At 40.1% G+C, this 26,610-nt stretch overlaps 1 protein-coding gene across 5 annotated transcripts in view; it reads right to left on the bottom strand.

Annotated features, from left to right (window-relative positions):
• Positions 1 to 26,610, bottom strand: part of LOC121954421 (neurexin-1a) — a 283,197-nt gene that overhangs the window by 167,318 nt on the left and 89,269 nt on the right. For all 5 annotated transcript variants that reach the window (XM_042501908.1, XM_042501911.1, XM_042501913.1 and 2 more), the window contains 3 exons: positions 13,570 to 13,871; positions 9,144 to 9,305; positions 4,127 to 4,568 (listed from right to left, as the gene is read on the bottom strand). In XM_042501908.1, coding sequence (XP_042357842.1) covers positions 4,127 to 4,568; positions 9,144 to 9,305; positions 13,570 to 13,871 — 906 coding nt within the window. The remainder of the gene's footprint in view (positions 1 to 4,126; positions 4,569 to 9,143; positions 9,306 to 13,569; positions 13,872 to 26,610) is intronic.

The raw sequence follows: 26,610 nt of genomic DNA, 5'->3' as shown, positions 1-26,610 counted from the left end.
CCGTCACGCAGCCAGAACAGCTCCCTTCAGGTTATTGCTAACGAGCCCGGTACATCAAACTCATTAGCGAGGAAACTTTTCTCGGAGTATAGAGCAGGTGCCTGGCTGAAGAATGAGCATCAGTGTGGTCAGCGTGAATCGTGAAGAAAGCATCAACACCCCAGTTATCACAGAACTCACCATATGACAGGTAGTAGCCGCAGTATAAAATACCTTTACTTTGCAATAATACTTTGTGAATTATACAGTTACAAAGTAAATACTTGAGGAGTCATCATCTAGTGGCTTCTTTAAATCCCATGGCGTCTATACGTAAGTCTTATTAGAGTCATAAACAGCAAACAAGGACGCTATACAGTAAGCATGTCTCTCTAAATTGATGTAAGTGGGAGACAAGAGAAGGACGTCAGCATCTTTCAGGCATCTGCTCAGAGTGTTCTGCTCACTTGTCACAGTCCTGTAAGGAAGTGTGTAAACACAGTCAAGCTATGTTAAGTCAGAAGGCACTATACAATCCCATGGGGACATGTGCCATCGCCAGGCCAGCAATATGGGGAACATATCACACATACACACATTGCAGGACAGCCTATGTTTGGAACAGTATTCATAGCCAAGAGGGGAAGAGGATGTATCTTCGCGAACACTACCAAGCATAAAAGAGGAGGAGATGGATACAGAACAAGATGGGAACATGGAGATAAAGATGTCTGGAGAGAAGATGAAGGAGGGGTATATGATGACAGATAAGAAAGCAGATGAGAGAGCAGCAGCAGCAAACAATACTTTGAGAAGCAAGTACAGGATGTACAGTTTCGAGGTGGCTGATCAAAATGATGATGCAGGCGATAAATGAGGATGGATAATGATGACAAAGATCAGCATTAAGGCCATTTTAAAACCCTTTGACCACATTTCTGTCTCTCCCTCTCTTTCTCTACAGCCTGAGCCGTAAGTGGTACTCCATCATCAAACCTGAAGGCAGGGGTCCAAAGGACAGCTCACATCTCTTGCGCACTTTCTGCATCAGCAGCCAGGCTCAACTTGGCATGATGTCCCCTAACCCCACTCACACATCCCCAAAACATGTTAGACAGGGGATTACTACAATCCAGTTAGGGCGATACGGCCAAATCTCTCTATGTGATTGGATTCTCTGCAGAGAGAGAAGCTTGCGAGTGGGCTGTGGGGATGGGGGATGTGTTGTCTATATGTGTGCGTGTGTGCATGTGTCTGTTTGCGTGCTGTACGCGTGTGCATGTTTGTGTGTGAAGTAGTGGTGTGCGTGCCCTGGCAGGAAGTGGGGCTTCAACAGAGCAATGTCCGTGTAATGTCTCTGATGAGTGACCCACGGCACTCTGGGCCCAGAAGCCCTCACTTAAAAGCAGAGTGTCTCTTAGCGTCTCTAATGCATTGAGGTTAGAAGATGCTGTCTGAGAGCGAGAGTCCATTTACAGGGTGGCTTCCTGCAGGAAGAGCAAGCTAAACTAAATAGGGCAGGGATCATTATCCGCCATTGTCACAGCTGCAGGAAGTGTTGCACATGGAAGACCCGGCTGCAGACAATTCTGTCTGGCTGTTGAGTTGCACTTTTGTTTTGAGTGATGTGCTCGGTGGTGTGTATTGATAAAACATCTGACACACAGATGAAAAGCAGAGCGTACCATATGTTTCGTGACTCATGCTCTCGGGGGACTGGTGAATACTTTTCTTATGTTTTAAAATTACCTTAATTCTATCAATTATTAAAAACTATAACAAAGGGGCGCTGGGGTGTATAATAGCCTTCACGAGCCAAGCTAGCATTATGTCGCAGGGGAAACTGGACTGACTGAGCTTCACATGTGGACTATTAAAACGGAATAATAAGTTGACCAAGATTGGTAATGTTCATTCAGGCTCTCATAAATGTAACAAACTGCTCACAGCATGGCACGGCATTCATGTCTATCAAGACACGCCTTCACGCTTTTTAAAGTCAATGCCCATAAATGAACTATTTTATTATTTTACAGAGCTTTGAATCAGCTCAGTTTATGCCTAAATATCAATATGTAGCAATAACTTGTGGAGAAAAAAAATATGAATATTAAAACCTGCATTTATAAAAGCTATTAAAAAGTTTTTATACCACTCGAATTGCACAAATCCGCTATTTAATGCATCATTAAAATTACATGTATCCTGTGGGAATGGAAATCACATGGGGCTTTTTCCAGTACAAAGGAACTGCAAAAGAACCTAATGCTTCCATTTGAGGTGCCATGCACACATCATTACACACTGCAAACAATAGCGCTTTGTGCAGTTCATGGAAATCTCAAGATGCGAGATTTCAGATTCCAGAGGACTGCAAACTTGCAGAATTTAATGGGCTTAAATTTAAAGGGTGAGCAAAGACAAAACAGTGGTGGTAAATTTGGAAACTGCTTTGTAACTTTAAACAGTTTGTGAGTGCGCCACTCTAACCATTTTGTTACTTTTCTCACATGGGAAGTCATCACATTACAGAGAACTTTTTATGTCCCTTTTACACTCCAGTATGTAAGCGTTGATGCCTTCGTCTTGAGGAAAGGAAGAAAAGTTATTCTGAAATGTCATTAGTGCACAGCTCAGCACAGCACTGTGCAGCAACTGTCTCAGTCCTGGGAGAGACCACCTTCTGTTTCCATGGAAACTTGGGCAGGGTAGACAGAGAGAACAGCGAGTAGAGCAAGCTCCACTAAAAAAAAAATGCTCCATAGCTTTTGTGTGTGTGCATACGTGCGTTAGTGTGTGGGGGTGGATGACGGGAGGCTACTCAACAGATCATTAACACAATCAAATTTAGACTGTGTTTGTTATAGTTTGGTCTAGTATAAATAAATGTTGTAGATTTACATTATTTGAGGAGTCACACAGCTTTTTCTTATTTTAAGTTGAATCCAAGCCACTCAGTACTGTATATTTTTGTATATGACTAGAGTAAGCCTCCTCAATCAGAGCATTGGACCTGTTTTTTGTATAAGAAACCTTAAATGATTAATGCAGCTGGAGGCACCATATCAAAGTAAAGCACATGAATGGGCTCTATAGCTATTCCAACAGTGTATACAGCTCAATTTAGAACACAGACCAGCATTGCTTTGGGGGGGTAATGAAACAGTTAATCTAATTTCCACCTCTTGAGATGGAGTGGAAAACATGGTCAAGGGGTATATCTAATTTGCAGCATGACATTGCAGGGCCTTGGCTCCAAGCACACACTAACAAATTGCTGCTTAGATAAGCAAATCAACAGGGACCAGAGCAGAGCGACCCCTGGGCTTAGAGGACACGATGGGAGAGGGGGCAAAGTTATTTTGTGGCAAATATGCATCTGGAATCATGACATATGACACATAGGTTACACCACACGCTACTGCCATTAAAACCTCTTTTTTTTCATTAAATGACTGGAGCTGTTTACAACAAGCATCCAGTGCTATGATTTTCAGTAGAGATCAGCATTGACATCATAATGGATTTTTTCTTTCACAGAAAAGTTAACTGTAACCCTGCAGTAGTATTTTTGTTGCAGTTAAATAATTCATCTGGATGATGCACAGCAGAGTTGGAACTCTAGATCTCTGCTGAATGCTGTATCTTATGTGTTAGTCTGTAATCGCAATTCAGACTACAGACAAGTTCTTCATCATTCATACAAACATACAAACATTTATGTATGCAGTGGCCCTGGGGGGCCTAACACACTGCAACTAAAGGAAAGACATGAAAAACATGATCAAACCATGAAAACATCCATACCAATTTAACGATGCACATACAGACTGTGCTACAAATTTAAACATTAGGTGTATGGCAGATATCTGCTGCAATATCTGAACCACTTAGCCAGTTTGTTTTAATTAAAAGGAATTTAAAATTGCTGGATCACTGATGAGTCATGAACTTTAGTTGGTGTCAGTATTCAGTTGCATTGTCTGTATTGTAGTAAATTTCATCAAGCAGCATATGTGAAAATATGTTGTGAATTCTCTAAATTGTTGTAAGATGTTTTCTTTATGTGTTTATATGTTTTGTCTATCATCATATGCAATCTCACAGGACCACCAAAATTGTATATGTTAAAAGACTGAAAAATTACCTGATCTGCCATCTCGCTGAAAGTCCACATGGTACCACTCGCCGTCATTGACTTTCTTATTGACTGCCTTGGTCTTTGTGGTTCCCGAACCCATGTCCAACAGCAGGTACAGATGGCCATCCAGCATCTCAATGGCAAAGAAGTCCACCTTGAGAGTCTGGGGACTCTTGGAGTCCTTTGGCTGCTGCTTGGGTTTGCCATGGCTGAAGAGGAGAAGGCCGTTGGGTTCTGTGGTGCGAAAGTCAAAGGAGATGGAGCCTGTCTTCTTAGCGTTCCACTTGTTGAGGATGATAAACGACTCTGGCGTCTCGAATGTGATGGGGTCGAGGGTGGCCACGTTCTCGCATTTGAAGGCCACAGTGCCATGGACCTTCATCTTGGGATCACCCTGCTTTGCCATCCTGGACAGCTCAAGTCTCACATCGTTGTTTTTGTACACAACCTGAATAAGGAGTACAATAAGAAAGTCATTTCTACAGTCATACATACAGTAACATATCTAACATACATGGTGGAAATGTACTTCTTAATTACTTATATGGCTGTTTAAATGTAAAAGTTCCAGGTAATCTAAATGAGTGCCCCAGTCGTGAGTCCTAAAACCAAAAAATTAGTTAGCATTCAAGACCTCCGGTTCCCTCGTCCTGCAGTCAATACATTCTTTAAATGGGTTTTCAGTTAGAAGCCTAAAATAAGTTCTGCGGTTAACACAAGCTTAAGAGACTTTTACATTTTGGTCTACAAAATAAAATAGGTCAGTAAATACCCAAAACCCGAACTTTGAACCTTTTATGTGTCTCTTTTAAAAGACTGTTTCAAAAAAGTGGCTAAATATAACTACAGAATGTCATCATGCTGAGCCAAAGACGGCTTAACAGCCTTGCTGTGGTGGGGACATTAAATCATGTGACTGTATTGTAGTCGTTTATAGCATGATGCTGGTGCTTTACTTTTAGCAATCGAATTTAGGCTTCAAAAATCCTAAAGTGGTGTTCATTTGACCATCTTGCTGAAGAAAATGTGAAATCTAAATGTTTGTTTGCCTTTTTAAGAGGGAACCAGGGCAAAGCTAACTTCCACGTCAGCCTACAGAAAAAACATAACTCCTGGGGCACTAAATTATCTTTGCTTTATAAAAATGAATGGGCTGGATATGTAAAACAGCAGTAATCTATGTGACGTTTCACCCCCCCTGGACAGTGTGTCATAAGCAGGGTTTGCACTGCTTGGTCATCTTTGTCACACTGCACCTATGCGTGAGGAACTGTGTTTACGTGGCACCAAATGTCGCTCCCGTTGCCCTGCTCTCTCTGCTCACTATTTGAAGCCTTCACAACACATGCACAGTGTACTCTGGCTGAGTGAAGTGTAAATAGTTGAGACATCCATTTTGACTTTTAGCTCCAGTGTCAACTAAAGGAGGAGACAGCCTGAGTTTAAAAGGCAATGGTGATAATGGTCAGAGAAAATTATTCCATCAGGTAGCCTCTCTTGGGTCTGTGTGTGAAAAGTGAGATGGAGAGTGATAAATCTTAACTGCTGCCTTGATTGCAGGTGTGGACTAAAATGCTGATTAAGGCCCCTGTTGCAGCCTGTGATTAGAATTAAAGTGGGCTGATGATAGATATGCCTTTCTTAACGAAAAATTAAAAATGACTGCATTAGCATGCACATTGCAACATGCAGTGTAAGGTGAATCATTTAAAAAACTGATGAAACACAAAAATCTATGATGCATATCTTTCTTTGCAGAATCCCTCATTTCAGTAGCAGTTTATATTCTCAAACACTGTAAAGCAGACAGGGTTTGGCATCAGAGAGCTTCACTAAATGAAGTGGTGTGACCTTTAAGGTGCCAAGTGCTAAAGAGCTCAGGCGCAGAAGTGACAGACAGCAGCAGCCCATTACAAAAAATGAACCATAATGCCATTAAAATACCAATTAACCATGGATGATAATTACTGTCATATAGCACAGCAAGACTATCAACTGACCAATTTGCCAACTTGATCCTTCTCAACTAATGTTTCTCTCATTAATCAACTTCATTTGTGTGTGAAACTCATGTTAAATCTCCTGTTTCAAGGCAGCGTTAAAGGCATATCAAATTCTCTTCTAAACACTATAGAAGGATGCCTCTGGAGTAAGTCCTTAAAATACTGATCAAAACAAATCTCTAAAGACAAAGAAGTAACTGCAATGTGTGTAGGGGGGCACTGTACGTCACACTGTCTGGAAATCAAACAAGAGTGCTACTATAATTGGCAACAATCTTGCAAAAAATTAGAGACAGTCGTAACTTTGTCATTATCCAATCACCATAATAAAAGAGAATCTTGAATAAGTGCAGCTGTAATAGCAAGAATCCCTCTGTCTCTAACATCTAATTTCCATATGAGACACTAATTAACATTTTGGTGAATGTCAAAACTTTTTCATTAAAACATCAGTGTGGTCATTATATTTCAAATTTGCCTCGCCACAAAAACACAATTACATACATTTGGAGGGTTTTAATATAATAGTGTGTCAGCTAAGACTTTAGGCACAAAGCTGTCAATAGTATGCCTGGCATACTGCCCCCGGGGCAGCACAAGTAGAGTCAATGATCTCTTCCACACCGCTCTGGCACTGCAAATTGGTAGATAAGGTTATTAAGTGACAGACGGAGCTAATTATCGTTAGCATGCATATGTATTTACATAACAAAAGAGTTCCATTGGTAAATCCATATAGCTTTTAACGGGACAAATCACATGAGTTACAGCTGTGGAAAACACTGCCCATGTTCTTTATTTGTTGTCATGCTAAGTGTTCACCTGAAAATGGGGACACCTCCTATGGGACTGCATTTGCATGGAGCATTATGTTTATCACCGAGTCAGATCTACTGTGTCTAACCGTTCAGGTAGATGGAGCTCATAGCGCTGCATCAGAATTAGGTAAGCTCAGGCTTAGCTTTCTTGTAAATGCTTTGTGACTGACTGTATCAGACTGTATTTACTGCACGGAAAACAGGAAACTGATAATGGCAGACTTTTATTCCCACGTCTTTATCTACCCACTGAAAAGAAAAAAAGTACAGCGCTGTACATTTTTCAAGCCAAACGAAATGTTTTAGAATGGGAATAAAAAGGTCATTTGACAAGAATCTCCTGACACAACAAAGAATGTAAAAAAGAAGTAAAAGGAATAAAAGATGATATCTCTGCCTGCTGGACCTTAGTCATGTAGAGTAAAGGTGCAACAGATACAGCCAATAAACCTGAATCAATTCTTTATAGTCAAGACAAAGGGCACCTTTCAGAGTCAAAGGAGCTTTGGTCTGAGCTACAACTGGTGCTGTGCTAGTAGTGCTGCACTAATTTGTCATCAAGCTTGGGCTGTGACATCTGAGCAATTACTGCACCACCGTTTGTTTTGCCATCAGAACCAACAGGCAGGCGTGGCACCTCAGACTGAAATCTGCACACGAATGCTGCAGCAAGGCACTTCAAAACATGCCATCAATCAACTATGGCTTTTACAGTTTATGCGCTTTATGTCTTTTTGATATTGACATCTGCATTGTCTAGTACAACTAAATAATAAATGTTAAAATATCAGCATATAAAAGATGAGAAATTATGTAACATCTCCAGAGAACAATCACGGGCATGCACTATATTTAAGATACGAGTTTTTGAGTAATTCAATACACTGAGCAGTTTGGCTGACTAAGAGCAGTTAGGGCACCAATCTCAGCCCTTTTGTCACCACATCTGCAGCACCTCAAAGACATGTAGTTAACCAAGATACCCCCCTTGAAACCCAGACCTCTAATGAGCTGTACACGTGTGTGGACATGTGGTCGATGCCATGCCTGCTCATTAGAGAGAGCTGCCTCAGACCTCTCAGAGGTTCGCTGAGGACGACAGCCTGTGCTTGAGGTGGGAGACAAAATGTAGGACACCACAAGAGCAAGAAAAGCTACAACAACGAAAAAGCAGAGAGTTGAGGGAAAGGGGGAAACAGCATTTGAAATTAAAAGATAAATGGAGGGATCATTTTGCAGCACTTTGGAGGTTTGCCTGCTGGATATCTTTGTGTATCCCTGGTGGCTCCTGAAGTAAATGCTTTAGGTCAGAATTGCTGTTAACCAGCAAAAATAAAAAATACTACTGTATAGCTTAAAGTGAAAGGTATAACTTATGAACCTCTCTGCAGGGAGATTTTACCTCTTCCTAACTTGTTTCATCTCTCGGGATAAGGTGTAGACTATATACTGTACATACATACATAGTAGAAAATATGAGTAAATGGGTAAGTGACAAATGACACACTGGAAGTTGTGAGCCAGATTCAAAGGGGCCCACTTCACCAGGGAACATCCAAATACAAAATGTGCTGAACGTCCTGATAACATATAAGTCAGACATGAATATTTCTTCACCTTGTTGTGTGCTGTTTGTTTTTAAATTTAAGGTGAAAGTTAAGAACCAGCTGCACATTTCTAGCACGAGTTAAATTTATATAAATAGACACACTTCTACAAAAGCAAACACAATAATAATAAGATAAGTCATTAGGTAAGTGGTCATGTGCTGAATATTCCCCAGTGGAAGAAAAGCAAGTAGTTAAGTGTGTCGCTTGTCTGACTGCTCATGAAAATTCAACTGCCTGATCTAAGGATCACTGCTCCTCTTTGAAGTGCACCTGACGGAGCTGTACGAAGCCTGTGGTAAACTCCGAGACTGTTCTTTATGCGCGACTGTGTGGTACACCAGACACCTCGAAGCGCACGTGTGTGCGTGCACGTGTGTATAACATTATGAGTGCACTGAGGGGGCGGCAGAGGCAAAATAAAGTTTGTGTGAGAGTATGTGAGGAAAAAGAGGAGAAACAAACTAAAGCAAAGTGTAAAGGATGAGACAGGGTCAGTGTGTGGGTGGAATGGCCTGTTTTGGAGTCCTGAGGTGAAGCCAGTCATATCCTGTACACCCACCAGCCTCAGAGTGCACACAGAAGCGGTGTTTACCTCCTTGAGGCAGCCCATGAAGTTGTTGCTAACCGGAGATCCAGGCAGGTCAGCTGTGCTAGGACTCCCTCCAACATAGAAAAAGTCGTCAGAGCCTAGCATGGTGTAGTCTTCTTGTGTATATCCTGTGGTGGTCAGAATCCCATCCACGGATATTGTTACCTAGACAACAAAGCACAGGGAAAGGACACGCTATACTCAGACAGCCTATATACTGCAAGGTTACTGCCTTTCCTTTCTTGCTGTCTATGACAGACTTCCCTATATGTTTTTTAAACCCATTTTCATGTCTGTTTTCATTGTCTTTTTTCTTGTTTTTTATTATTATTTTGTCCAGTTTGATTAGTTGGAAGACTGCAGGCCTTCAAAGGAATGCTATTCTAGTTAGAGTGTTAGTGAAGTGCCCATACTACAGTGTTAGTATTGCCCCTACTGCAACTTAAAAGTACTTTAGCAGACACAAAAATGGTGTTAGTAGAATGTTATCTAGGTTAGTTAAACTATTAGTTCCATATTAGTACGTCCAGCAGTTCTACAAAAGAAATCAGAAAGTGCCACTAGGTTAGACAGGGAGCACATGCTATGAAAAGCATAATCACCTTTTAGTATAGGACAATGACTGAGGGTATTAAAGAAAAAAAAACATGCATGCATTTGCCTTTTCTTTTTGAATACAAGCGTACAAAAAGAAAATTCTTTACTGGGATACAGGGTCAGTTTATTGACACTTGCCACAGTGTCAGATGCATGCAAAAGCTTATGGACACTGCAGAACCACAAAGAGTAATAAGAACGCACCAGAGAAGCACCAATGACAAACACAGCTCAACTGTCACAGTCATGTTGACAAATGGGCAGTGTGACATTTGCAACACGTAGTCAAAGTGCATGCCATGCAAAGTGAATGGGGATACAACTGGCTGAGCCAAAGAGCATCAGGCCAGCCGGACAGGAGAGGGTCCTCAATATTAACCACAGCTTGATGCAAAAGGCTCGAAATGATGCTCCTAAAAAGGTGGATCAAACAGAATTGGACAGGAAACAAGTGAAATAAAGAGGGTGAAACCAATGAATGAACCAAGAAAATTAAAAAGGATTCGAAAAGTAAGCAGAAGAGTACCAACCGCAATTTCCCTTTTTTTGTAAATGACGTCTACAGTAAAAAAAGAAAGAAAAGAAACACACGGCAAACCCAAACTAAGAAACAATTAGAATGATATCTACCGAACAATGTAGTTTGTTTACCATAGCGTGTCCAATGCCTGAGTGCTTTGTGGAAAAGGGGGGAGAAAGGAAATTAAAAACTGTGAACAGAATAACGATTGTTACTCAAATAATATATGATGGTCAATACTGTTAGTACATTGTTAAACGGCAAAAACCATACTGGTTAGTAGAATGACACATTCCATGAATGATGTTAGTTTCCAAAGCATGTTAGTAACATAGAGAAAAAAAGGGCAAAATAAGTTCAACAAGAAAAAAGCAGACTAAGGAAATAACAATAATGCTCCACAAGAGGTGCCAGAGCCCGACCAGTGACTCCCTAAATTCCTCATGGTGTTTTCTGCACCATGTTCTGTATGTGACCAGACCTTTGAGTAGCAGAAAAAACTCCCTTACCCAAGTCCTGACAAAAGGTTATGATTGACAGACATCAAATGGATCGTAAGAAAGAATGCCTAAAGCACATCAGTTGACCCTCTTTCACAAAGTCCCAAGTTCAAGACCATTTTAAAGCTATATTTATTTTATTGGTACTAATATTTGCGTTCTTTTGTACTTGGTTTTAGGCTGGAGTCCAATCCATTGTATCAGACTTTCCGGCGCTCATACAATACTGTACCTCCGTTTGGTCTTATTGATGAACTTTAGGATCACTTTACTGCAATGAGACAAAGCAAAGAAGACCCTGACACAGAATGAGGAGGATGGTCATTTTGATTCCCCCACAGAGCATGCACTCAATATGCTTGGTTTTCTTTCACGGTTTGAATGCAGTGAATGTTCAAGCTGGCCAAATCCTTAGTTTTGCCGATAATCAATTTGCTGATTATGCAAAAGAAGCAGCTTTGGTACTGAGGTGAAGACAAACGTTTCCCACCAAATGAGCAGGAACTAATCTAGGGAAAGCTAAGTGTTACTGTCCTGATCAAATCTTTGATCCTTTTATGTGGGTAAAGAAATCTGTTTGACAGTGTAGGATAAACAGAAAGAAATATGTGCTGTTACATTTAACACAGGCTAATCAGTCTGACGGTGCTTTTTGCTTGTTAGGCTAACTTGAAAAGCTGACATTTTTTCAAGCGTATAGTCAAGCGTATACACCTTTGCATCCACACATCTTCAGCATGTGAAGGTGCTGAACTTAACCCTAAACTAACACTGTCAACAACATCCAGCAGCAATAGATTTCTTTTAGGATATAATGTGAAGGACAAAGATGATGAAAACAGTAATTGCAGTCAGACCAGTCTTTGCAGATTGCACAGAAGTGTCTCTGTGCCTCAATCACCTTGTAGGCATGTGTTCCTCTGATCCAGCAACAACCTGGAAAACTATTTTCTAAACACTAGAATGACAGACTGGGAGCTGCAACTGCAGGTAGAAGTCTAAATGGAAGACTTCCTGGTCCTCAAGAACACCAGGGATATGAGACCTCCCTTGGATTTACACCTGCCAATTCCACGCAAAGTGCAAATCTTCTCTGTCTTTCTTTCATCCAGATAACAGGGGGTTGGTCCCCCGAATGGGAATTGTTTTCGTATCATTCACTTAAGCCAGCACTGGAAGAAGAGTTCCTGCTGCTCACCTAAGCAGGTACCACCACACATCACTTTCCTCAATGTTGTGCAACACGGGAGACACCTGTAGCAGAGGTTTGTTCACGTGGAGTTAGAACCCAAATGCCACGTTACATGTTGAACTCCGCCCACTGCCTGAGGTCAGTCAGACCCTTAAGTACTGGAGGAAACCCCATATTCTGTGATAACTGACCCCCTGGGAAGAGTGAGTCATAACACATCAACCTACTATGAATGGAAGTAGTGATCGGGATCTTGCTACAGCTGGGGCAACTTTTAGACAGCAGGGATGTGAAATTCCAACCAACAACTAGCTCAGTGGTGGCTTACATCAATTGAAAAGGGGAAATGGGTTGTTACTGTTGAAAGGCACTAACAACATGTTGATGTGTGGCCTCAGAAAGCCTTTGGATCTGCCATGGGTCCAACAGCCTGGCACTGTTGTCATCCGAGGGTGGTCTGCCACTAGCAGAGTGGCAGCTGCATCCTGACACCATTTAGTGTTGGCCTGCTACAATTCAGTAGTAGTTAATCTGTTTGCAAAGCAACAAACATTCACATACCTCTGTAGCTTCTCTCTTGCCAGGACAATCTGTTCTTACAGGTGGATGATTTTGCACACTAGCAACAGCAAAAGGCTCTGCTTTACACCTTTTCTTCATCCCATCTGATTCCTCTGCGTTTGGTGAGAATCAGAGAAGAATCAATTCTAGCCAGTCCCTCACTTCTGAGCAGCGTTGCCACATGCAGTTGGCGAAATCAATGTGAGTCTTGAATGAACCACCCTGTGGTGTTTCAGAATGTAAGTGGCACAAGCTGCTGAGTGGGGTTTCTAAAGAAGTCTCAATTTGTCAGAAATCTTGTGCGCCTAAACAGGTCACGCTGTCACTACAGAGTGTCTTCAGAGTTAATAATGCAGAGGTGAGTGGTCAAGGCCATGGAGAGCCCATTAAAACCTATGGATCCCGTTAGAGGGTTTTGCCTGTGCTCATAAAACACTGATTAGAGTGACCCTAGATTTTGTTATGTGTACACAATGTTTAGACTCTTTCAGACTCTGAAATAGCAAAGTCATCCTCAATAAAAATGTGTGCACAATAACTGTACTAACATCTAAACAAGCACTGCCAAACTAAAATTAAAAATGATGTCAAATGATTTTGTAATGAAAAATAAAACATTTCCTTAAAATATTTCATTGATAAAGACTATTCCCATGGCACTGACATGAGTTAAGTCATATTTCAGTTTCAAACTGTATAAATTACAGTAGCCTTTAAGGGTAAATAAGTCTTTCATCTGATATATCTTGTAGTTAAATTAAAGGCGGAACTATAATTGTTGTCAAGCATCTGAATAAGCCTGAATGCTTTGAATGCTGTTTAAAGCCATGCCTTGTCCTCTTCTTTAAACTGTAACTTAATAGAGTTACTTGATTCACATCTAGATGTCCCTGCTCACTTGTGGTTCTGTTTTATCTCCACCGAACACCACCATGATTCAATTTAGCAATCCAATTACAATGTCTGGAAAAAAAATAATATATTGTATGATGGTAATGATTTAAGTGCATTTGTTTTGATTCATTTACTGAGTCTCTGCATCACCCTCTGTACTGTTACCTGACGTAGATTCCTTGTTACTTTGACATCATGCCAATCATTGTCATTAAATTTCCCATTGACTGGCTCCACAAGAGCTTCAAAGGCTCCAGACCCCAAATTAATGACGAGTGAGACAGCCCCATTTTTCAGTGCCAGGTTGACGTAATCAGCTGATTTGCCCGTGTGCAGCATCAGTCCATTCCTCTGCAGGGTTTTGAATGACAACGTGATTTCATCACTGCTGCTTTGAATCGGGTTCAAGGACAAGTCGTAGCAGAAGAACTCTGAGCCTTTGAAGGTGGCGACATACTCTTCTTTTCCTGCAGAGACAAAAAAAAGAAATGTGTTGCGTTAATATCATGGCCTCTTGGGTGCTTGCTGGGGAGCTGTCAGAAAAAAATGAGAGGGAATGTTTCAAAACTGTTGGATTAATAATAAACGCACTGAAATTGGAGAGAAGTGACAAGCTGAAATGTGATGAAAGGTAAATTTAGAGATGTGCTTGTTTTTTGTTTTTTTTGACCAGTTAGTCTTCTTAGTACTTACCTTAGCCAGAGAACACAGGGGATTAGTGAGAAGCCTAATGCAGAGAGTGTATCTGTCCTGATTTCAAGACATTTACAGTAATAACATGTACAGTATCAGACTGCTATTTTTGGACTTTACACTAAGTAGATGTCTATCTGGTACACAGTGATCATGTAAACCGTCGCTGCTTTCTCATACAAAGTAGTGATTTTTCCTTGTTTACCTAAGCAACGTGTATTGTTTTGCTTTTCTCATGCTATCACATCTTTGTGATCAAAGTTGTGGAATTACAATTATGACTGCTACATCAACACAGCTACAGCTCTCCTACATGGCAACTGTGTAAACACACATACAGTATTCACAAACCATGTGCTCACTTTTGTACCGAATGCTAACAGTGCTTGCTGCGTCTAATTTACACCAACCTCATGAGAAGATTGTAGAGTAGTAAACATCACACCAGCCCGTCTGATCCAACACCGCAGTCACACACAATAATTAGGCACGCATGCATAAAACAGTAATATGAAAGAACCCTACAAGCACATTACATCAAAATCGCATCCTGCTACATGTTTAAATTCATTTATGTGACGTGCATTATTGACACTACACACACCCCTCAGTCAACTGCACAAAGATGTACACACACACAACAATGTGATCGCTACGTGAAAGACAACTATGTACTACACTTAAGGATACTGTTCTACCCTTACACTGATAAAACCAACCACAGTAGTCAGCTGTCTGTTGGGTTCATTACTTTCTGAATTAATATCTAAACTAACTTTGGAAACCCACAGGTATTGAGGGGATCCAGTTGTGTTAGTGGTTCATTTGTGTTGGCAATATGTCATAAAATCTGATGTGGAATATATGCAATACCAGTTAGAGATAAATACACTTAAAGGAGAAATTTAAAAATCACACACTTATGTCATATCTTCAAGTGCTGACCATTTGAATGATAACTCCTGTGACTCCGTGGTGATGTGGGCCACAGTTTGAATTCACTTATTTCTTAAATCAAGCCATAACAATACCTTCATACTTCAAGAAATCAATAACTATGATAAAGGATTATTTATACCTTCTAACTTTTCTGTGTTCAGAATTGCTTTCCCCTATACTCCCAATGCCAGTTTTAATCCAGTTTCCTGATCAACAATCTCCCACAGTGCAGAAAGCATTCATATGGACTCCTTCCACCATTAAAAACACTTGATTAGTTCAGCTACATATGTTTCCCCGCACTCTCATGCAAGTTGACACTCATCAGCCATTAGACATCCTTGGCTATGACAGGGGCTTGACACAACAACAATAACCTTGAGAAAAACCTGAACACTGTTATTGTGAGATAAAAACAAAGCAGCACTGAGCATCAGAGGGTGATGCATGTGAACCCCCATTAGAGAGCGTTTAAAAACAGGTTTAGACAGATAACAAGCCATTAAAGCCACTAGCAGAAAATAAACCACCAAAACACAAATGGACCAAAGCATTCAATTATCATAAATGGGGAGCGCTGCACATTTATATAGGCTTGCCAAACAAACACAGACACACGTTCAAATACACAAACGCACACACATGCTTGGGGTAGCACCCCGGCACAACAACACAACAACTAAAAGGGGTTGCTGTCCACAACAATTTGTCACCTCATTGATTCCCCCTTAAAGGCACCATAGTGCACCTCTGGGAAAACTGCAAGGGGCCGTAATTGAAGTTGACTGGATCTCACCACTCTTTGGTCATTCCCTCAATGTCTGAGCCCCCCTATCAGTGAAAATGAGAGACCTCTACCCTCTTCACTAAATCCACCCATCTCCGCTCCAGAAGCTCAGCAACCACATAACAAATAGAGCCAATAGTTTGGGGTCATTCTCATCTCTCATTCTACACACACACACACACACACACAAACACACACACACAGACATCCCCATGCCTGCACTTCACAGTTAATTCCTCTAACCAATGGGGAATGAATTGTGTGTGTACAGCAGGGCCGTTGTTAGGGATTTACAACACTTGGGGCTCTGCCCAGTGGTAGTTTCAGGGCTAGGGGCATACATCTACTTAGAGAATCATATTTCCATTTAAACACTGGTAGTCTGCCGCATTCTGATGTCAACATATGCAGGTCTAAATGAAGCAGGACATATCAGCCATCAGTCTGCACTCAGCTGCAGTACCAAAAACAATAATGTTATTTAATGTTATGCCTCTACTATTCTGACCACCTAACACAGCCAAGGGAAATGAAAGTAAGAGGATTGTAACTAACTAACTAACTAACTAACATATTAAAGACACAAGAGGCCTTTTTTATTATACAATACTGACTTTGGCAAAGCATGGCATATCAAGCTTTAGCTGTTGGAGGCATTTCACCATAAAGCTCTCAGCCAAGTCAAGTGTCAGGCCAAGCTAGCACTCAGACTTCCATCTGGCCACTAATGGTAGTCAGCTCACAAGCACACAGCTGGCTCCTTTTAGTTGTCTTTTCATATTTGGATAATAAGCCACTCTCTTATGCAAACAATATTCCTTATTTTGGGGGGAAAGGACTGGGGAGAAGATATGTCCTGCATTCGTCTTTAGCTGGTATTTTCTGTCTTCACTGTCCATATTTTTCAAGCCTAGACTCAAATAAAGATGCAAAGTGTTTTTGACCACTAGGGGAAACAGACTTCATAATACATGTACAATACAACAAAGGAGCCTTTACACAATATGTCAGCTGCACTAAACAGTACATGAGGTACTCTGCAGGTCTTGCACCTAACAAGCAAACAAGTATCCATTTAAAGCTACAGATAGCTTATATATTATATATACTATATACTTACTTCTACTTACTTACTTATTATATATACTATATTGCATGTACATATATATTATATATAATACTTTGCCTGTTCAAGTGGCGGGTAGCAATTCTTATGGCCTTACATTTGGAGGACATAGCTGTCAATCATGTCAATCAATGCTTGTGAACTGCAGTCAAAAGTCACATTAGGCAGCGCTTATCAAATATGAATCAATAAAAAACTATGTTACTCAATTGCTTATTTCTTACTTCAAATGTTTTCATAAAACAAATTTTGGTGAGTTAATGTCATGTTAGATACAGTGAAATGGTACCAAGCACCGCCCACCAGCTGTTCCAGCTTTCTCTGATCGCGCTGCTGTCTGTTTCTAGCAAATGCCATTAGAGGCAGAGGGAAAAGGTGGAGGGTTTTTTCACAGTCTGCCTGTCTCGTGTACTTCTTTCAGAATAAAGTGACATTTTCAGCAAATATGACACAAAGTTATTTTCAACTGTGGCTTTAAACTTCAAGATGATTTAAAGAAATTCAGTTTAACCTTTGAAGTCCTCTTTCTAAAGACATTTAAATTCAAGTCTCGTATACATGTTGCAATGTTTGACTTTCTCCAAAGTTGCTTTAATAAATATGTTTTAGGAACAATGGGTCAGATGGCTGTGTGTAATGTTAGATGTCGCCTCTCCTGAAGAACCCACCAAGAATTACTGAAAGCAGCTAAAATTTGCAAAGCGATAACATATATATTTTTCAGTATATTTAGTATAAAATAAACAAAATATTGTTTAAACCTTAATGCTTCAACTTTAATGTCACGTTTATATTATGAAATACGTTTTCTCTTCTTTTCATACTACACATGACAGTGACTGGCAGCACCCCCACCATAAAAAACACAAATACATAACAAATGCAGATAGCTGTGCTGGTTTGCACGATGGTGTGTAGTTCAACGCAAACATACCAGATTTTAAAGCAGGATCATGTAAAATACTGCCAACTAAATCAAACAAACCCCTCCCCCTTGAGGAGTAAGTACATTCTGAAGGTAAAATTTGACATTTTTGACAATCATCCCCTTTATATACGCTTAAAGAGGATAATGGCATCCACCTGGATTCACCTCATTAGACTTCTATATGCAACGAGTGTTTTGAATATTTTGTGCATTCAGTGTGTAATCTCAGCCTTGAAAGAAAGGCCATAGCAACACAAGTGGTGAGCAGTACTGAACACCTGCGCATCTCTTTCCGACACCAGATCACAGCAAACACAGCAACGTGCAGTGTTAACATTTAACATGTGTCACTCAGATGTGTCATTTTCCTACAGAAAATAAAGCCATTTGATCTTGAAGAAGACGACTGTTTTGTCATTGCGTTCTCCTGGGTATTTGGGTGTGTTTCTCTCAGCTGTCTTATGGTCTACAGTCAATCAAACTACAGCAAGCTGCCGGCACCTTAATGCCCTTGAGTCATGACACTGAATGTGAACATGGATAAGAGCCAGCTTCTTTTGTCTTTTTTTCAGAGAATAGAAGACAGGAAAAGACACGAGCAGAGTGAAAGTGTAGCTCCTTGGGAAAGGCCATAAATAGACACATAGGTAAAAACTTGTCACAGCCTGTTGTTCTGAGTCATTCAACCCCTTTTCGAGCAAAAACAGAATTCGGTGCCTTCACCAATTCACCCAAAGATGTTCAGGTTATAAAAATGAACCATTAGCAGAAGACATCTTAAAAAGCTTTTCTTTTTTTTATATCGATAACAGATAGGCCATAAAATATCTATTAAAAAAACTATAACTGTGCTATTCCATAATCTCATTGGCATTTAGGATTTGTTCTCTGCCATAAAAATAATTGTTAATCAATAGCGTGTAATTTTCAGTGCTATTCAGAAACCTCATTCTCTACGCTCACATTACATTTGTGGTTGTGGTGCAGAACTAACTACCTATATTGATGGAATAATACAATTATGTGCCACTTAAATTAAATTTGTGTCACAAAGAAGCACAGTGGTTTGTTGCTGCATGAAGCTACTACAAAAAGCGAGGTGTACCTCATTGCAAAAATACAAGAGGCAGCATAAGTGTCATTTAACCCTCGGTTAATAGAAGCTGAGCAAGTAGATACAAATCACTCGTTTATTACGAAGCTCCAAGGGGCCACAAGCAGAAGCATATGTACAACAGTGCCAGCATGTGACCGGGCGACCAGGAGGCTCCTCATCAGTCACTTTGCTGTGACACTAATCTGGCATCTGCTACTCTATGGCTGCTTTTTAAATTAGCTTGCACCCAGGGGAGCGCACTGCCTGTCAACATCAAATCACGACACAACAGTCTGAAACAGACCTGGCAGGATATGAGAAAGATTATCTATGAAATGAGTGTTGGGGGTAGCTTTGATTTTAATTGGCGTTATTCAAATCTGTGACATTTCGACCTGATGATGTAAGTAATAAATCTGTCAGAAACGCTGGAGCAAACTAAAGGTCAATGATGGAACATTTACAGAATCACACCACTATTTATCAGATCAAACAGACACATAGTTTTGTGGTGCATATGTTTTAAGCTGCTAAAATCATTTAACTCAAATATTTTTTAAAAAAAGGTTAATATCATTATTACAGACAAAAATATGATTGTCATTCACTCTCGACAAAGACAGAACAGGACAGGGTTCGTTCAGTTTAAGGAACTTAAAGTTTAGAACTTTTAGGACTTTTTAAACCTACTTGGAATAATATTTCAGACCAGTTTTACAGTAAACAAAATTGTTAAAAAAAAAAAAAAAAGAAGACAGAACTAATGTCAATTAGCATGTAGGGATAACACTAAACTTTACCCCAAATATTGCATGGCATGGACAAGGGTAGAACAGAACTGGGAAATACCAAGCGCCCACCTCCAGGGCTAAAACACTAACATAACTGTTGCTAATGTAACTGTAGCTATGTCCATTACTTTTACGACCTATGAGAAATACCTGGTGTTAGTTGGCAGGTTTTTTTTTTTTTTGAAATTTTGTGTTTCACAGTCTGTAATTGGGACTCCCTGACTTGGACTCCTATCGTGCCAAGATTGAAAATCTTTTTGCATGAAATATGCTGAGCCTCGTATACATTACTTTGTGGCGGTTTCAGCCATGTTGCAAAATATTGGTAAAATAGCCGATTTTCGTTGACCTTTCTCTTCACTGTGTTGTCCAATGATAGCTAACTGACAAACAGTGGATCATCTGCTCTGAGCTTTGAGGCCACAAAGTGTTGTTGCTTCCAGTATCTTGACATGACAAGGCATTCTGCAAATTATTTAAAAAAAAAAAAACACACACAAAAATTGCCAATTATTTTGAGATTGTAGAATGTAATGTCAGAAAAACAATCAATAAAATCCTTTCTCCAGTGTCTCAGCATTGTTAAGACTGATTTAAGACATTATGATTACCACTTAAGGCCTTATTTTTTTAATTAATTCACTGCCTTTTAAGGCTTTTTAAGGATCAGAGAGAACAAGTAAGACGCGTGGCTTCTTTAATGGGCTGGAGTAGGGTGAATTATAGGCATTGCTTAAACAGACACTGCAATTATGTTGCCCATCTTCAATGGTGTTGTCTTGTACATGACAGTCCCCAGCATCAACTCCAACTACACCATGAAACTCTACATCACTGCTTCCCTGTCAGAGATCTCACGAACACCCACCTTCCTCGCACCACTAGAAATACCCTTCTTCAGCTCTCAGTAACAAGCTGAAGTAAAAAGAAGAGCTTGTTGTGCCACACTCAGTTTTCAAAGGTTCAGAGGAAGTTCACAGTTGTCGAAAAAAAGACACACTTCCAAAGTAGCACCTGTGGATTTTTAAGGACTAGATGTGCCATAAATAAAAATGGACGCTAAGGCCATGCAACGTGGAGACCAGAGTTGCTTAATCGTCTGTGGCAAGGCTCTGTGACTGACAACGTATTTCACCATTCACTCTGTGTTTCTTTGTTTGACTGGCAGCCTATTAAAATGATACAGAAGTTAGTGCCTCGCAGCCTATTAAAATGATAGGAAGTTAGCGTCATGAAGCCGGCCTAAGCCTCTTACGTTATGACAGAGAGGAGAGTTTCTGAAGTGCTACATTCTTCGAGAACATATTTTATTACATGATTATCACACCATTCAAAAGACTTAATAAAATGTCTCAAACTGCTCCCCACTTGCAAGCTAGGCACTCCCAATTCATTGATATTTGTATTTCATATCAATTGTTGTTGTTTTTTTTTTTTTATGACTGCAATAAAATCAAAATCTCTGTGAAGCTGATTGTTGTTGTTGCTGATCATGTTGACAGAGCAGCAGGAACAAGCGAGAAAGCCTCAATTAGCTCAGTAAAACGTATCCAGGCATTTAACTGAAGGAGTCAGCATGTGTGGATGTGTGTGAGCTTACACTTACCAAGTTCTGTCAGACACCATACTGTGTTAGCTTAACGTACAGTGTCATTTAGATTCACAGTATGAAGGATGTCTTGCTGTGCTCAGAGAAAGTCCCCTCCCTGATGTCAGTCTGCAGAAACACTTCGTCCATAGTAAATTTACTCATAATTAGCTTCGCTATTCAGCTTGTCATTAAGTGTGGAAGCAGGCGTCAATTAGGCACTTATTAGAACATGTGGCTCATATTCTGCAAACTGATAGTCACTCAAGGTGTGCAAGTGTGTTTGTGTGCATGCAAATGTGCGTGCCTGTACTGGCGAACTGGAGAGCATGCAAGCTATTTAATTTTAGGTTTTCTTAGTTATATAGCTTGAACTGAGTGACTTTTTATGGCATTTGGATTAATCATAATTAAGTGAATTCCAATTTTTTTTTTTACCAGTATTTTAGTTTTGCTTGTGCTCATCACTTGGCAGATAGCTAATGGTGATATTGTTCTCTGGGTCTGAAACTAGAGATTACATTAATTTATTAATCTCAATTAAGTGATTATTTTGATTAATCACTTCATTTTTTAATCTATAAAATGTCAAAACATTATGAAAAATGCCCAGCAATTGTTTCAGGTTTTAATTACACCTCATGTAATAGCACATCATTGTCTAATAGCACCACACCTGAAAGGAAAGAGAGAGATTGGCTGATTGGGGATTCTCTCACACAGGTGGGTTCTGGAGAATCACTTATAGCCCAGGGTACGGAAATTACTTTTTTGTCCACCTGCCATTGTGGCTACTGGCCCTAAAATCTACCAGCCACTCAACAGAAAACTGTTATTATTTTGGGTGATGAATGAAGCAAATCCAGCAGCCACCTGCATATTTTACCAGCATTTGGCTGGTGTCTGGTGCTCATTTCCAACTCTGTTATAGCCTAGAAGTCCCAGTTAGGAAAAACTGTTTTGCTAAATCAACTGGCTTGTTAGAGGTTAAGAGTTTATATTTGTTTGTATATGTGGTTTCCGGAAGAGGAAGAAATAACAAAAAAAAAGTAGAAAAAACATAGCCTACAAATAAATAAACCCAATTATTATAAGGGGCTAAATGGCATCAGATTGCCTAAATTGATTTACCTGCCGCTATGCATAACACTGCCACAAGGTGAAAGCAAGACCACAATGGTGCCAGCTTCTCACACTGAAACTTTCCAATTTAAGAAACAGGAAAAGAGCTGACAGCAAAGCACGCAGGCAGCATTAAAATAGGTGACTTCCACACACAATAGACTATTAACATAATGGCACATTAAGGGGTGGTACCAGCTAACATACTCACAGATTTCATGTGAAAGTAACAATAAAACAAGCTTGCAAATGAGAACTGGTCAGGAAAAAGATGTATGCTGAATGCAAAGTCACTGCCAAACATTTAGCTCTGCGCAGGTGGAAGCTAACGCCCAACACACCTGCTAAGTGAGCCGAATTAGCATGACTAGCGGTAGCCGACTTGAAGTGGAGCAAGAAATATTTTTATAGGGCGTGAATATATATAAAACTATATTCACGTGTAGCTAAAGTAGTGTACTTACAGTTCAACTGACGCAGACTGTCAAAAACAAAGGCAGTAATATCCATTTTGGAACTTAATCGGCACACAGGAAATACACAGCTGCCGTGTTCTGGTGCCTGAGGGTGGGGCGGAACACTCCAAGTGGCACTGGGGGGTGGGGGGGTCCGTTTATCTTTTGGTCATTGGAATATATAATATATATAGTATTAAAAATAAAATTTAAAAAACGAGTGGTTACTGGATTTTCGTTTTAAAATTCAAAAACTAAAACTGAAATAGAAGGCTTTTTTTTGGTCAAAACTAAAAGGGATAGGCAAAATTTAAAGATTGGTTTGATTTGCATTATCTATTTAGTAGGCCTTCACCAAAAACACAAAATCACTTAGAGGCAGAAAGGGAAAAAAAGGCACGTTTTTTTCATTTTCTGTGACCGGTTGCAGCAGTGCGCCAAGGTGGATCTGCCCCCACAGCCCTCTACAGCGTGGATCATGGCGTGGACGTATTAGTGTGAAGTCTCTACAGCCCCTCCCCTGCAGAGGAGGCCCTTATGCACGCGCAGGCTCGTAACTACAGCAACCAATGCGGCGAGAGAGACGACTGATAATAGGAGCAGACGGGCGGGTAGAGGAGGGAGCCGGGGCGTCTTGTGGACTAAACACCCGAGGACCTTGGCCTTTGCAGCTTCAATTGAAGCTGAAGTATTTTTGTTATTAGCACTATGAATGAAGATTACATAGGCCTAAGTATTGTGGGCCTTTATTATGTCTCCATCATGACAAGAGTATTCATAACATGATGTTAATTCCACTATGGAGGAAACTTGATGTGCACCAAAATTAGGTGGGGATAAAAGTGAATATTTCAATCTTGGTTATTGGTTATCAGCCAAATGAGTTGTTTTATATTTGCATATTAGCAAAAAATACAATATAGTGCATCCCTACATTTACACTCTGCTATATTAAAATGCAGTACAACTGCATAACACTGTAGGGGGTTCAACATACCACCTTTCTGTTTAAGTAAATGTTTTGCTATGTTTTGTGAGGGCTGCATGCAGCCCAGCTAAAATTTGAACTGGCTTTGCATCAAGCTAACACTGTATTCTTTCCTAATTTTTGTTTTCATTTTTAATCTGTTATCTGTATGTTTGTTACTATACGTTTTATTTATGTTTTTAATTGTGTATCATCGTGTTAGGGATGAAAGTTGCAACAAAATAATGGAACCAGCCTAGATTGCAATAAGGAATAGTACTATTTTTTTTCACAACAGCTTAAATCCTCATTGGATTTCTGTCATGCCTCATCCTGAACCACGTCTAGTGAGAAATTGAACCATACCTCAACAAGGAAAGCCTCCAATTTTTTGAGGGCCAAAGGATGTGGATGTGTTCACATTCTGCTTTGCAGAACCACCCAAATCCAACTGATTCACGCTGCATTTAATCCTGAAACCACTGAATGTGTGTGTACAACAGTGGGTGACATTGTCATCTTGCAATATGGGAACACCACAAGAGAAAACTGCTTGCACCACAGGCCGATTTGGTCCTGTAAATTAGCTACATATTCCATGGTTTTTACACAGCCATGCAGTGCAATCACCACACCAAATTATTTCCACACAGTTTTGCTGCCAACAGCATCACAGATAGCACCATGCTTAACAGCTGGCGACAAGGATCACAGGTCGAAGGAATCCTTTTAATTTCTCTGTACTCCTCTAGATGCAGTAAAGAGGTTGAAAGATGCCTCATTAGACCATTTTCTCATTGCTCAGTGTTCCATGTGTTGTTCTCACTATCAATATGTTGGATATTAGAGTAGAGCAAAATTAAAAACATACTGCATACCCTACTAGCAACAACCATGACAATGATGGTCGTGACTATGATAATGATGTTTTTATTTTTTTCGACTTGCATTTTTACTATAGTGATATGAAGACAGGGTGACATGTTACAAAACACAGCACAATGTATTAAAAGAAAGATTGACCCTCTTGAGTTACCATGTTTTTTTTTACAGAAAACAGGACACATTTTCTTCCCAGATTACCTCAGCTTGATCCATTTCTCTCTTTCAGTCATCTAATTATCCAAATTAATAAATTGCTGCAGCAATATTGCAATGGAGCACAGCTCAACAGAAGTCAGAAATAAATATTAGCTTGCCAGACTGTTCAGAAAAAGAGCCCTGTTTACAGCAACTGCCGGCACACAGCCAGAATGAAGGTCAGAGCCGCATCCTGTTATTTATAGCCACTATTTTTATCAACATCTCTCTCAAATAAAGTATGATAATGTGATTCACATAGCATGTCAAAGGTAATATGACATCATGCTGATGCATAAATATGAAATAACGGTTTAGGGGTCAATGGCTTTTCAGAGCAGTGGAAACCAGCCAATAAAATCTAATAAAAATTGAACTCTAACAAAGACTCAAACAGTCATTTCAGGGTGTCAGCTAGATCACACACAGTCCGCATCTGCTCACTCTAATTGGCAGTATCTCAATCAGGGGCACAAGCAACTGTCCTCTGGGAGCAGCTCCCATGAGAACACGAAACCACCTCATCCACAGCTGTAAATGGCATCGCAACTTTGACAATGCACACACCTGTGCACACAGTCATGAATGCATGAAAAGAAACATACAGTAGATGATGGAAGTGATGTGGATGCACACACATGCCCGACAGAAACACATACTGAAGAGTATCTTCTTATTTATAGCCTTGACACATAACTGGGATGAAATTCTAATAACAATACTGAATCCTGCAATGTCCACAGCACACTCTCTCTGGAGAACAAGTCTTTCCGACAGTCTTCAAACCAGGCTATTATGTGCAGACTCACTAGCTACTTAATGTGCATGTCAGAGAAAACACTTCATGTTATGGAAACTGACCACTCTGCAGTAATATCTTGTTCTATCTTCCTGCAATGCTTTTAGGATATTTTATAGCTAACATAATTAATAAGCTGTTTCCACATGAACCACAGTATCACAGTCACAGATTTTCACAGCAAAATAAGATAATATGTGTGTGCGTATGCTTTAAATAGCCCATTCTCTTGAAAGGGTTCTGTGAGCATCACCAGAGGGTTTGTGAGAAAAGTGGAGAAGGCTTCTTGTTAAAAACTACGGAAGATTCTCAAGATCAAATATATGTCTGAGATAAAAACGGGGAGACATTTATAGTTGGCAGCTGGGCCATTAAACTAGATCTTTTGGTACACTCCCCCACCAACATGAACATTTCTGTGGAGTGGGTTTAACAAATAACTCCTCCAAAAGCAGCATCTTGAGGACTTAATGGCCCTGGAAGGAGACAAGCTAGTCAATCTCTTGATGTTATACAGGAGCCTCTTTTTATCCAAAGCACGGAGCGGGGAAAGGGTAAAAGTAGCCAAGCCTCTTCAAATTTAGAAATAGCAAAAGAGGAAACTAGATCCAACAGGACATCAAAATACGAGAAAAAAAACTTGAAACACAAACAGACAAATATGCATGTGAATACCCGTGCACTTAGGCAAACAAACACTGTATAAATACACATACTAAACAGCACACTTCCAGCTGCAAGGCTCTCATTTGCTCTCAGCCCATTACAGAATCACAACAGCATTATGGTGAAGAGGGAGTGTAATGTTCTGAATACTAATCTGCAAAGCCCAATC

The sequence above is a fragment of the Plectropomus leopardus genome, chromosome 15 (genome assembly GCF_008729295.1).
Source record: "Plectropomus leopardus isolate mb chromosome 15, YSFRI_Pleo_2.0, whole genome shotgun sequence".
Classification (NCBI taxonomy): domain Eukaryota; kingdom Metazoa; phylum Chordata; class Actinopteri; order Perciformes; family Serranidae; genus Plectropomus; species Plectropomus leopardus.
This window is presented reverse-complemented; position numbering and strand designations above follow the sequence as displayed.